The 14773-nt window shown below is 36.4% G+C and overlaps 1 protein-coding gene across 2 annotated transcripts; it reads right to left on the bottom strand.

The window, feature by feature from the left end:
• Positions 1 to 1365: 1365 nt before the first annotated feature.
• On the bottom strand, positions 1366 to 14485 carry LOC140148887 (ER membrane protein complex subunit 3-like). 2 transcript variants are annotated; one of them, XM_072170984.1, is made up of 7 exons: positions 14329 to 14485; positions 9896 to 9953; positions 7731 to 7824; positions 6394 to 6498; positions 5108 to 5269; positions 4433 to 4515; positions 1366 to 2521 (listed from the first exon to the last, which is right to left on the bottom strand). In XM_072170984.1, the coding sequence occupies exons 1-7, from the start codon at positions 14475 to 14477 to the stop codon at positions 2402 to 2404; spliced, it is 771 nt and encodes a 256-aa protein (XP_072027085.1). In that variant the 5' UTR covers positions 14478 to 14485; the 3' UTR covers positions 1366 to 2401. The 2 variants fall into 2 exon arrangements, with proteins under 2 accessions (XP_072027085.1, XP_072027086.1); XM_072170985.1 differs by lacking the exon at positions 1366 to 2521 and adding an exon at positions 2805 to 3021.
• Positions 14486 to 14773: the final 288 nt, after the last annotated feature.

Here is a 14773-nt window from a genome sequence, read left to right as displayed (position 1 = left end):
TCCCAAATATTAGAATGAATAAATTGAAATTAAACAGCATGTGAAAAACACCCTAAAAATGCATGTTCTTGGCGCTTAATTCATAAATCTGGCCAAATAATGAAATTTAACTTTTATTGCCAGTTAGAAATGAATAATTAGGATTGAACTGTGTTTCATATGGCAGAAGTTGATAATATTTTTTAATCTCAAAAAATTAGTGCTGTATTTTTCTAGAATGGAGAGTAAAACCAACTAACACAACAAAAATCAAAAATCTACACACTTGGCTGGGTTATTTTTCTTGTTTTATTCCACATTTGATTTTGGATCATAGATTTTTTGAAATGCACATATACTATTACTATTAGAAAAGATGAAAAGATGTGACATGTTTGAACTTCCAAGTATAGTAAATTATTACCATATTCAAATAATATATTATTTTTAAGGTTGAAATTTGAAAACAATGAAAATTAGTGGTACAATTTCAACATAGGAATTATATATGAAATAGGTACATAACCACAGCACAAAAATATCAAAACACTTAAGTAAAATTGTACATACTGTGCTATGTTCATTTTCACAAAGTAATTCATTTTTCAAACAAATTGCAGTGTTCTACAAAACATGCTGTGCAGATATAAAGTGAATGGATATTTTTACTAAATTGGCGATAGGGCTAAATGTTGACAATGCTGTTACATCAGCTATGTGAAGCCACATATGTGACACGATCAAGGGAAATGAGTCGCATGTCGCTAATATTGATTTTGAGATATTGGCAAAGAAAGTGTTCAAATTCTTTTGTTTTTCATTGTTTTCAGCGATTGATAAATTGACGTAACTTTGCAAAGGAAAGTCATATCAACATGTGGTTTTCAGTTTCTGAAAGATCTGAATGTCCTCTTTAGGAACCTATGTAAAACTCATTTTCGACTAGGGTCGACATGCGACTCATTTCCCTTGATCATGTCACATATAGCCTACAAGTAGAAAAGTAAAGACCTGCACAGCACTGTGGAGCTTCCATTCACTAGTGACAGGTAAATTTTATCTTCTCACACTTTCAATCAATTAGTTCCATGATTTGACATATAATTTACGCACTTCACATGTCCACTGATCAGTGCCCAATGTGGGTAAGTACAATAGCTGCATGTGTAGAAGAGTACAATATACTGTGTGTAAATTGCCAAATGTTTGCAGGGCAGCTAATGCACTTACCCACTTCTGGCTCTGAGCAGTCAATGTGTCTGATTAAACTCTTGAACAATATCAGGCCCACAAACAAATAAATTAACACCTCTCCTTGAGGCAAAAAAGGGAAAGTTTTCTGGTTGTCGACCTCAATTTGTTTGGAGTAGGTGTGAATGGGTGGATTTTTAATTGTTGATATTATAGAATCAATAGATATTATAGATATCATAATCAAAACTGCATAATAAACTTACCTATGAAGTTTAATATAAGATGTAAATGGGTGATATTTCACTATCATTATTTACCTTCATCCATGTTTAAACCGGTGTACAAGTGTGAACAATTTACTGTTTTCAAAACTATCAAATCATAATTTTAAAAAAAACCTTTTTCAGGAATTTCAGAATTGTATCAGGGTATGTATCCTTTTGTACATCAAAAAACTATACCCCAGCATTTAAAATTTGGTGTGGGTAGTAGAGAACCTACAAACCTTTTTTTGCCTGATCTTTGTCTTTGAAATTGTTTACAGTATTATTGTATAATATACTATCACCTCAAAAGTTAACATGACATACAAAATCCAAATTCTGTCATATTACATCAAACAAAAAGTACAAGAGTTACGTAACAACAGCAATGAGAATAGACAATATTAACAAATACAAAAAAAATTCTGTAAATCCTGTAAGCCTTTGTGGGTAGACCTGTGATGTCAGCACGCTGATGCGCACATCATTACTGCATACTGCTTGTGCACATCTCCAAATGATGTCATCTCAGGTCTTCCGCAAAGGCTTGTGAGATTTACCAAAAAGGTCAAAGGATTTTCACAGAACCTGCTCCCAGTCTACATCCACTGAAGATATGCCTTCCATGTTATGCCTAAAGGTGGACTTGCGACCTGTGTCCAACTTAAAAAAAGTACCTGTTTTAAGTATGTAGCCATCTGGGACAAACGTGACCAGGTTGGGAGGGCGGAAACAGGATCAGAGACTGATCTTTCATTATCTTTCCATCCTGATTTTACTTGGAAATATTTTTTCACATCAGGCACTCCCCCCCTTCTTCCGCTTATGCCCTTTGTACTGGTCATACTGCTTGCTTCGCCACCATTGGTTGCCCAAACACTTATACCACACACAATACCATGAGGTCTTCAACAGTAAAAACTAGTACATTTTTGTTCAATTAAATAAATTACGCTTGCCTATCCTTAACAATATTTATCTTTAATGTAAATATCCTCTGGAGTTGGTGTTCTACCTATAAGTTCCTCTTCCACATTTTCCAAAGCCCACTTGTGGTTAACTATCTCCAGAGCTTCCCACTCAGCCTGTGTAACAAATCAAAATAAAATAAAAAGATATTGCTTCCACATTTATATTTTTGTTGCTTTAGGTAACAAAAAACACCTTTTTCTACCGGCCCAGATTTTGCATTTTGGGGATTTTTTTAGCAGCATGCAAGTAAAAACAGCCATTTTTTGACCAAGATTGGAATGGGAAGTTTTATGTTTTACTGAAAAGGAAAAGAAATCACAGAATTGAGTTGAAAATTCCCTACAATTGGTGAATGCAAGGGATTTCAGCTTTCTGTAGTTTCTCAGGGTCATTTATCCCCTCCAGAACGAATGAATACAAAATCTTGACCGAATGACCAATGTCTGTCTGCCGACTGCCGTAGAACAAGGATTATTTTTTGCCACCTTAATGAAATTATTTTGTATTTTTAACTTTGAAAGTTGTTAAGATATGGAGCTGTTTGTGTAAGTTCTTCTTCTACATTTTCCAAAGCCCACTTGTGATTTACTATCTGCAGGGCCTCCCATTCAGCCTGCAAAAAAATCAAACAAATCAAGAAGAGGGATGGGGGTGATATATTTGACTATTAATGCAATCGTTAACAATTTTCTTTGCTGGATTTGTGTTATTATACACTATAGTCATGTTCTCACATGAGATAGAAAGCTATGAAGTTCAATTATCCAGCCAAGATTTGATAAGCATTGGAAATTATGTGATTTTCCACATGGATAATTCATTTGTAAGTGAATGTCCTGCTGCTTTTACCACTTAATAATAAGGAATATTGAATAATATGGCATACACCCATTGTTACATATATGTACAGTGACAGAGTCTACATTCATAATTATGTATTTAAACTATAGATTTTGTAATTATAATAGCCTGTTGCAACATTACAAACAAGCTGACAAACTGTTTAGGTTGTGAAGGGATAGTTTTTTTAAAGCAAATATCTTAAAAAAGAAACTTAAATTGCAGGTATATAACATTGAGAAACATTGTGCACTTTTTTCACTTCTTACAATGGGGAAACATCGGTGCAACAATAAAATACTAACTACGCTGCTTGTATACAGAAGTGACAAACCAAAGACATTCGGTTTTTGAACTTTGCAATTTGACAAGTTTCTGTTTAGAGGTTAATAACTGTGCATCGGTTATTTGGAGGGCATTGTGAAAAATCTAAACATTTTGCCTTTGGAACCGAGGGATATTCCGAGGTCCAAAGCAAAATGTTTAGATTTTTCACAATGCCCGTTATATAACCGATGCAAAGTTATTAACCTCATTCATAACCGTCACTTTGATCTTTTAACTTTACAAAATAACACAAAATTTTCCTCAAAAGTTTGTAAAATTAAACAATTTTACATCTTCCCTTTCCCAAAATGGAAGAGGCTAAACAAAACGGGGACTAACAAAAGTGCGTATCAGAAACTGTGCAAATATGGTAGCGCGCATAATCCAAATACGGCAGCCAGCAGCGCAAGCAGTTCGTTGGGCGCTGTCAACACGGCGCGCACGCATAAGTCAATGTGTGCGACATTGGAACAATTACGCATTTTGCGGTCAATTGTGAGATATTAATGACCTCGATTTGCGTTCGCGTTTTCACAAATAATAAAATATGATTGGATCGCACGCATCGCGTTTATTAATGAGGTTATGAATGATTTATAAAACCCAAGTTAAGCCCCACCAGAGCAGTTCTTCTGGGTGAACCAAACCAGACTGGTTATCAAATTAATTAATGACATGGTTATTTCTGAATTTGACAGGTGCTAATTGATGCAATAACATTAAAACATCAATTAGCAAATTCAGAGATAACCTAGTCACTGATTAATTTGATAACCAGGCAGGTTTGGTTCACCCCAGAAGAACTACTCTAGCAGGGCTTCCTCTTTAATAGGCAATCCCTACAACTACAACCATACCTTAAATGCCTTGGCAGGATCTGGTAATTGACCGCCCATTGGTTGCGACATCTGCTGTTGCATTAATTTAGCTTGGTCAGCAGCTGCAAGAACATCATTTATACACAAACTCAATTCACAATTTCAGTGCAGAATTTCTTTATGCTTTGGTTTATGAACAAGTTCAAATCTGTTCTTAGAATAACCTGAGTGCTTTCCCCTAATCTTGGACTGCATAAAAATGCAAATAACCACAATAATTACTCCTAATGACAAAGGAGCAACGGAGCCTACAATGATTTAGCATGGACCTACTTGCATGCTTGCATCCTTGTTACATACCTGCTAGATTAATTCAGGATCATACTCCTTTCAAAGTCCATGATGATGACAACAAAATGTTCTCAGTGCAATAATTAGAGCATAAAGGTTTTGTTTTTATCCGCTGTCGTGCATGTATCGTCTCATATAACACGGGTGACATCATCTTTTTTTTGTTTTACACAGAAATTTTTTCAACACAGTAATATAAAGCTTTAATTTCTTTGTATTTTACATAAAAGCAGGAATGTTTTTCAGCCCAGCATTCTAATCTAGCTTTAAATGGTTTGTTCCATGACATGAAACACCCAAGAATTGCTTACACACTTGTTATCTTGACTATACCGTAAACATGGAACTCTGTTGAAGACTTACCATTATTTTCTCCTAATATGAGGGAGTACACGCTACGCAGTCCAAACACGTTGAGGAAATACCAGCTAGCAGAGCTCACCCATGAAGCGTCAAGCGAGCCTAATTCTACACCACGTTGTAACATTGGCTTAAATCTTAAAGTTAATGGAAATGGCACTTTGGCTGCAAGAAGAATCAGATAGAAGATAAATCATTAAATGTACAATACACTAAAACAAACAACAAATAATAAGTCGGTGATAAACAACCAATTGAAAATGATAAAATTGATTTGAACGAGTGGGAATTCAAGTAAATAAATCTTGTTCAGTGAAAGGTATGTGACCTGCCTGACAGCCTCATCCCGTAACTTTAACCCATTACCAAAATCAAACAGATTGTACATGTATGCTTGTCTTTGCCCGACCCAAACATTTTGATATTTTTGTTGAAACTCACAAATTATCTGACAAGCTGAAAAAAGAAAATCACCAGCAAAACCTGGTCTTTTGAAATTACAGATTTTGTTAATTTATCAAAAAGTTCAATGTATCCATTGCCCATGATTGAAAGTTTCTTCAAACAATAAAACATGCTGCTTCCACATATAGATTTAAGCCAAACAGTCCGTGATTGGAATCAACTACCAGAGCAACTTACAGATATTCAAGACCCAAGCAACTTCAAAGAAGCAGTAACCAACCACTACCTCCAATAAACCATCATTCGCAAGCACGCCCACCAACCTACTCGTGTGGCTCCAACTTGATTAGCTTCAACTGGAGCGTTGAGTAGTATCGTACAAGACAAGACAAGACGAATCCAACGAGCTAAGTGATGGTCAGGATTAAGTCGGCCATAGCTGGGGGCCATCCGCGCCAAACTAGCTTAGTAGTTCGTTTGGATTGCGATCCAAGAAGCCCACTACTGCGAGCGCATCGGAGCGCGTAGCACTTGCGTCGCTTCACAGAGCGGTAAACGCTGCACGCCTGTGATACTGGTGTCGCGTAAAATGGATGGCAGGCCCCCAGCTATGGCCGCCAGTGAGGTGTAGGAATGTGTAAAGTCGGATTTGTGTAAGATTTTGGAACCAGAAGAAGCTTTGATTTTCTCATGACCCTAGTATAATTTTAGAACAAAGATGTTTCATTTAGATGATATGAGTTGTAGCAGGGCTATGTACTAACATAAAATTGTGTACTGTATGTTCTACATGGGTTGCAATAAGAATGTTTGGGTATTGATTAGGAACCTAATTGGACAACCCACATTTAAATTCTATTCAGGATCATGATAGTTCTACTCACTTATAACAAATCCCGAGAATGTCCAATTAATCCAGCCTCCAATGACAATCATGGGTAATAAATTGGTCAGGTTACCTTTTAACATATCAGTCAACATACTAGGATCTGTAGAAAGGAGAAAAATACAAACATACAAAACTAAGAAAACAGAGATTTTGACTCTTCTTACAAACACTGGGATACCACCTTTCCTTCAACCCCAATATGTATGCTTTGTACATGAGAGTGACGAGTAAGGTGATTAACCTCTTCTGACATCCACATTATCACCCTGCATTTACCACAATTCAGAGTTTAACATTTCAGCAAGAATCTGTGAATCAATTCTTGTAAAAACTGTGCCTAACTCAAAGTTGAATCACATGAATATCAAAGTTTACTCAGAAGATAATTTCCAAGCAGCAAGCAATTCTCACTGAATTCCTTTGCAGGATTCAAAATTGATGTGGTGTATTACAGACTGTGCAACACAATATTACTGCACTTATTAACCCACCTAACATTGCTGTTGTTCCAAGATTGCTGACATTTGTGTTAGTGTATCAAAAAGCATTATTATTAATTACTTACATTACACAACTGCATTAGGCCAAATAAAAAATAAAACATGTTTCACGTCCCCTCCCGCTTCCTTTTTTGAGGTTTCTTCATTTTTATTTTTATTTTTTGAAATTCAGTTATAACTTTTCAAAAAATATGTCTAGGAAGTAGAGATGCTTTCTATAGCCTTGCTAATATACAAGAAACACTTTTATAAGGTTTTGTGATAGTTAGAGGGGCCTATCTCTCAAAACAACAAAAAAAAAGACGCCTCCTCCTTTTTCCAGGCATTATTGTATATGCTAAAACAGCTCTAATTATGGGTATTTACACCGATTTTGCGATAAAAAATAAAAAATAAAAAGCCCCCTCTTCCTCCTTTTTTTCAAAAACCCGGACGTGAAACATGTTTTTTATTTTACTTGGCCTTATTAATCAATGCAAAATTCTTGATATCCATTGGTACTATTTGATATGTGCAATTGTGCAAACACTGAATTTGCAATCTTACTGAGCTAAACATGTTCTTTATACAAATTATCTAGATCATATGATTCAGTGTGTCACATACCCCCAAGATATGTCATTTAAACAAAGGTACCCACAGCACCTGAAATATTCAAATGAAGGGATTTTTTTAACTGGCCAGATGCCAAACAAAGTTGTACCAAAGATTGTAGCCTTTTTGGGAGAGGGGAGTGAATGGGTCGGGATTACATGGTTCTTAACTTCTACTATGTGTCGTACAATGTTACGCCATAAATATTATATACCATTAATCTTTGCTTCATACATACCTGTCATTGGGTTTGGTGCAGCTCCCTCCCTTTTCTGTGTTTTAAAGAAACCACTTTCTTCATCATTAAAATAATGCTTCCTCATATTGAAAGCCTGTGAAATAAGAATTTGAACACTTGGTATGAGTGTAACTAAAATAACATTCCTGCAGCTTGAAAATAAATCACATATCACCTAAGTATACAAAGGAAGTGTATTTACTTCCGCACATACAGGCATATAATTTATATTCAGGCCTTCATTGTTACACTAATACCGGTAGGGCGTTTAAGGATATGGTCGCATGTCATGAATTGGTCATCTTTTGTGTAACATAATGTTTTATGATAAAAATATCACCGATCTTGATTCACTTCAACACAACTTTTAATGAATACAATTTAGACCATTAAAAGTATACATATCTGGAAAGCTTATATTACAAGGATGCCAAATCAACAAAGTATCATATCATAATACAGGGTGGGTAAGAAATATACAGGGTGGAACATCAACAAAATTAGCATCTTTCGTGTCATGGTAAACCCCCATATTTTCTTTTTCTGAAAGCTATCAGCTCAAAATAAATATGGATTCAGAAAGACATTGCATGGGCCCTTCCAACAAATTAGGAAGAAAGAGTTTGGTATCCCTTGCGTTAAACATACAGGGTGGTCAAAAATTGAAAAAATAATTTTACAATTTGTATGATATTATCAATCAAAACTTTTTTCCTCCATGTCTGGCACTAAAACTAATAGCATAATTGAATTCCTCATCAAATTTCCTTAAAAATATGTGTACTTTTGAATAAGCAGGGTGACTCGGGCAAGAGATAGGCCCTTTAGAAATGTTGGAGCATTACGTACACACATTGTACAGTAACATATAGGGAAAACTGTCTTAATTAGTATTTAATTAGGCAATTAATTAGTTATATCTTTTGTTACAGTTGATCTACTATGAGGTAGATTTTATAATCCAGGATGATATATGTGCAATTTGGTGTCCATGCTAGTTGTACTTTTTAAGATACAAATGTTTGAAGTTTGCCATATTTTCACAATTTTGTGTACAACTCTATGGGGCTCACCCGCCCCGGCTCACCCGCCCCAGCTCCTCCATTGACACATCTTACATGTTCAAGTATAAATCTGAAAGTAGTTGTCTAATTGACTTGGGTTTTTTTGCATTTGACAAAGAACATAATTATCTACAAAATGACACCAAACTTTCTAAAATAGGTATCATACTTTTAGAATAAACTAAACTTAAAGTGGGAAGAAAGCATTTTTATGTTACGGCTCCTCCATTTTTGGGTGACCTATTTGTGACATGCGACCATATTAATAATACTAATAAATCCTATAACAGAACGCAATGTATAAGATACATTGGCAATACCATACAGTTATAAAGTTCCTGTTAGTAAATTGCATATAACACGATCTGATGCAATCAGACTAAAAGTCCGAAATTTTGAAAATAGAATTTACCTAAAACGTTACCAATCAATACTTCAGCATACTGATGTTGAAATCCGTAAGTTCCTGGCATATAGGCTACATGTACTTGGTTGCAAAGTAGGGATGTGATATTCCGTTTATTTTCTCAAACGTTTAATGCATCAGTGATGCATGCATGTAACATATTAACACGCTGCATCAATGTCAAGTTGAAATATGGCAAGATTTACGTGAATACACGATAAGTGCAGTGCACCTCACAAAACAGGAATTTTTAATAGAGCTAGTGCCAAATGGTGCCATACATGAAGTAAAATTTGCAAAGGCAACTGCCCTAACATGTCAGAAACTATGCATTATTATGACATATTATTGTTAAAGAAGGAATGTTTTGAGCAAGTCTCATGTAAATTAATATTAAAGTCATCTTAAGATACTTTCATCTGTTGTTTAGCATTGAAGAATGGAAAATTGAAGGTTGAAAATGATTTGCAAAAGCGTTTAACGGATCATGCAAATCGTTTTACGGTGCATCGTTTAACATTCCCATCCCTATTGCAAAGGTACATGTGCGGTACCGGTACACAAAATGTAGGAACTTTTTACGTGCATTTTCTTCTGTTTCTATTGTTCTTGATCCTTATTTTTGCCTGTCTCAATTTAAAATTGGGAACATATCATACCAGGGTCTATAGTCATCTACAGATTTTTAGCCTTACCTGACGGGGAATATATCTGCCATTTTCTCTGAGGTATCTACTTCTTAGTAAAGCTTGGCTGTAAGAACAAAATAAAATGTGATATGAGCGTAGTCTAAGGTCTCATTTTTTAAAAGTCAACCTGTAATTTGGAATTTGGACATGAGTATCTTGGGCTAATGACCATTAGAAGTTCTTACGAAGTAAAAACTGGGAGGAAGTTATTAAAAGATTGGTGCACTTCATTATATTCCATGTCAATTGTCCACATGGCTGAATTTACTACAATGTACAAAAGAACGCCATCTGGCACAAATTCAGGCTGGATCAACATGATTCTGTCCTGTAAGTTTTGTGACCTTTACATGTAAGCTAACTGTCCACAAGGTCAACCGTCCCTTCACTCCCTTGTGCTATTTTCAATTTTTTCTGTAACCAACTTTTTCGTTCCATTAACTGCCAGTGCCCAGGGTGCTTAAAGATCATTTTGGGTGGGCGCTTATTTATACACTGTTTAGGCCAAAAAGACGTAAAAAAGGCCCAAAATATTAATTTATCATCATCAGTGTGTTATGTGTTTCAGACCACGATTCAGATTTACTTGTTGTAAAGTAATAATGGAACAATCAACAAAAACGGCAATATAGACCTACATACGTGTACTTGTACACATCCTATTTCAGATGGGACTAAGTTACTTTTTTACGTGAAACACTTGCGGATGCTCACTTTCCACTCAATATTCAATACACGACATGTACACCAAATTACGCAAATACAGCCCTCGAAAGTATTTTTAGGGAAGTTTAGAGTTTCTTTCCACTGGTGATCATGTGATAGGATCGCAAGGGGAGTAAATTTGTGAAGAGGTTTCTTTGCAGCCGCTGTTCATCCATATGACACATATTAATGGGGATTTCCAAGCGAAACAGTTCAGACCCTCCCACTAGTCCCAGAACACGATCACATCTACGTATAAAAGGCAAATTCAAATTTGAAATTAATTACCAGTAATGCCTCAATTATTGCAAAACAAAACAGCACAGTCTCATGATAGAGCAGTTTTTCTATAATATGGAAGTGGAACTGCTATTAAAATCCCTCACAATCACCAAACGGGTTATTGGCAATGCGCACATCGGAATTCAGTACGGTACATACGGTCCACTGAGCATGAGTGGGAATAGCTTTTCTGCAAAATAATCGACAAATCAAGTCATGCGAGTGGTACTATAAATTCAGCTTCAGAGTGCAGCTGCTTGTTTGCATTGGTTTGCTCGATTGGGTTTGACCAGACTGGGTAAAACGATCGATCATCATGATCATTCATAATCGTCATTAGGCCTGGCATTTTCGGGTAATTTTGTACCCGGTACCCGCCGCAATTTTCAGGCGGGTAACCGGGTACATGTACCAAATTGCAAAAACAAACAAAAACAAAAAAACATTTTTTAATTTTTTTTTTTAAGTTTTTATTTTTCGGTTTAGTGTCTCTGGACCTAGACCTAAATGCCAGGATCATTCATGGTTGACCTAAAAAAAAAAAAAAAAAAAAAATTTCAAGATATTTTGTTATTTTTTTATATGAAAATTGATAATTTGTATTCATGTCATAGTCTATTAATGATTTCAAAATGTATTGAATTTGAATGCATTTTGAAATCATTAATAGACTTTGACATGAATACAAATTATCAATTTTCATATTAAAAATAACAAAATATCTTTAATTTTTTTGTTTTTTTTGTTTTTTTAGGTCAATCATGAATGATCCTAGCATTTAGGTCTAGGTCCAGGGACACTACAAAACCGAAAAAATAAAAACTTTTTTTTTTTTTTTTTTGAATTTGGTACCGGGGAGGGTATTTCCTACCGGGTAATGTAATCTCGGCGGTACCCGTTTACCCGACCGAAAATGCCAGCCTTAATCGTCATAGATCATCATGTGAACAGTTACAAGTCATAGTACATGTAACTACAAATTTCGAACGTTTGAGGACTTGTTCTCAAGATGTAGCAGGTGCCATAGGGTGTTTTCATTAATATAAATTAAGGCTGGCATTTTTGGGCGGGCTAGCGGGTACCCGCCCGAGATTACATTACCCGGGCAAAAAAAAAAAAAAAAAAAAAAATTATGAATGATCCAGGGACACTACAAAAAAAAAAAAAAAAAAAAATTTTTTAAAGCAATTTGGTGCAGTACCGTACCAGTTACCCGCCGAAAAATCGCTGGTACCCGGGTACAAAATTACCGAAAATGCCAGGCCTAATATAAATGTCGCAAAATATTAATGTTGACAATAATTAAGGGGGTACTACACCCCTGGCCAATTTTATGCCTATTTTTGCATTTTTCTCAAAAATTATAGCACATTGGTGACAAGTAAGATATGTATATTATAGGGGCAAGGACTACAACTACTGTACTGAAAATTCAGCATCTCAAAGCAAGTAGTTATTGATTTATTGATCAAATATTGGTTTTCCCTCATTTTTGACTGTAACCCCACAACTGTTGTCTGTGCTGAAATAAAATTTATAGTGCTGTAGTTGTAGTCCTTGCCCTAAATATACATATCTTAGTTGTCCCCAATGCGATATAGTTGTGTAATTAGCAATCATTTTTGGACTAGCAACAATTTCTTCGTACAGACGGCTATGTGTGTATGTGAATGCACATCCACATTAAACACAAACACATACACAGCACCAGTTGGAACTCCCGGTTGGAGTTGATTGTTCTGAAAATCTTATTCTAGCATGCTAGCTTGGGACTGATTAAATTCAATTCTGGATTAGTCCGAATAATCAGACCCAGAACAAAATATTAATTTCTGACATGATTCTGTACTGGGTCTGAACTGTTTCCATATGAAATCTTGATGGCAAATTGGACAATAGAAGCACATGGTTCTACGTGACAGCTTTTTAATCCCTACATGTATTCATGTTACGTGAATCACGCTATTGTGGACCATCCTTCTGATACTTGAGTGTTTGGACAAGCGGAACAGTCTTTTGTCTACCTCTCTGTTTGTAAACAAACCAGGAGGTCGAAATCGTCCTCCGCGCCGAATACGAAAGTCGGCGTGATAGTACTGCACAGGATCTGGATATCAAAATCTGGATCTGGATATTTATGTCGGTAGAACACCTCCTAAAAAGGCAACATCACCAACTTGAACTTCTTGCTGCTAGCCTAACTAAGTGGATGGACGCGGAGCTCCTACAAAATCGCTCCTGCACAATCAAACTTGCCCCATTGCCACTGCAGGATTTTGCAATAGAAGCTACCGGGAACCAAATTACATGGACCGGCAATGGCGCCACTGCACGACCCCAATTGAAACCAGCCAGTCTACCTAATTAATTATTCATGAGCCCAGCACATGACCAGATTCGGCAGCCATCGGAAAAAGCCGAGGTGGATTTATGAATGAAAACAAGCTTTTATGAAGATCCGGAAAGTGCCGATTGATGATTTTCGGAAAATTAAAGATGGCGGGCTGTCACTGCAGTTTTCAGAATGGGAATACATGCTACCGAACGGAAGTTAAAGCTGTTTGAAAAATGACTTTTTACCAGCATGAAATCACACAAAATTTGTGAGTGTCATAGAAGCTTAAATTTCATCCTTTCGTAACTTGATTAAAAAATTTGTTATGGTAAAGAAGGAATTAGTTTAGCGTAAATGGAAGTTTGTTTCATGCAGTCATGCTCTTGTTTACATTGCTCGGTCGTGCATTTCCTTGTTCGCAAGCAATATTCATGATGGTTTTTCTCATGAAATTCTACCAAAAAGTGACCAATCTCACGGACGTGATTGGCTGGTTTTGAGCATGTGATAGTCATTTAGTTATTTAGTAGTAGTGCTTTTGCTCATTTGCATAGATGAAATTCGGTTGGCAAGTTTGATTGTGTCCTGGATCTGGCCTGGATATTTATGTCGGTAGAATTCGGACGATCGTGTTCTGGTAGAGGTTTGTATGTATGTGCACCAATTCTTTAGAAATTTAAATAAAAAATTTATAGCTCGTGTCTGTTGGTCTGCATTGTATGGGAAATTACGAATGCAATGGCATGAATGGTCATGATGGTATGGTAACAATGGCCAATGCAATGAATGACTCATACCGTGGAAACATGGCATGTTGCCTCAGGGGGATCGACGCTAAGTCAGGTACCGCGTGAGCAAACTCAAATCAAAATAGCGCAAATAGCACGAGCGTACACAAAAGAAACTTCGCGCGTAAGATAAGCGATGTCGCCATGTCTGTACGCCGTACCGGCGTCAGCTGAATTCGAGTACGCTTAGAGGGCACAGGCATGGAAAATTCCAATCTGTGTATTAATAATCTAAGGAATGACTGTACAACTTATACCAAGCTGCAGAATTTTGCACCCGGCGAGCGCCGTGAAACTAAAATGCATTTTTCTCCAACTTCTATACTTACGTATCACTTGCCGACTGTAAAGATACTTGCTTTTGAGAAGTAAGAAGCAAACTAACATAATGGCGAATTATTCCTACAAAGAATGTTATGAAAACAATGGGTAAAACAACCCAAACACGGATGTTCGAGTCCAACAAAAGTTCCGCCATTGTGATAATGTTCCTTTATTTGCTGGAGCACCGAATTATCATTTTCTAAGGGACCGTCAGGAGGGTGAAAGTGCATATAGGAACAGCGCCACCAACTACGTCACGCTATTGTTCGAGTTAAACTACATCATTCGCCATTTTGTAAATATTAACGCATGATCGTTGTCTAGAGTTAAACTACATCATTCGGTGTGTTACGTAATAGCTACGATGCCTATCCCTTTATATCCCTGGGACCGTTCACAAACACTTGTAAGGGGGGCTGATGCCAAAGGGGGGGGCCCTGAAAAAATTTG

Source organism: Amphiura filiformis, chromosome 3 (assembly GCF_039555335.1).
Source record: "Amphiura filiformis chromosome 3, Afil_fr2py, whole genome shotgun sequence".
Taxonomy (NCBI): Eukaryota; Metazoa; Echinodermata; class Ophiuroidea; order Amphilepidida; family Amphiuridae; genus Amphiura; species Amphiura filiformis.
The sequence above is the reverse complement of the archived record's forward strand: the minus strand, read 5'-3'. Positions and strand labels throughout refer to the sequence as shown.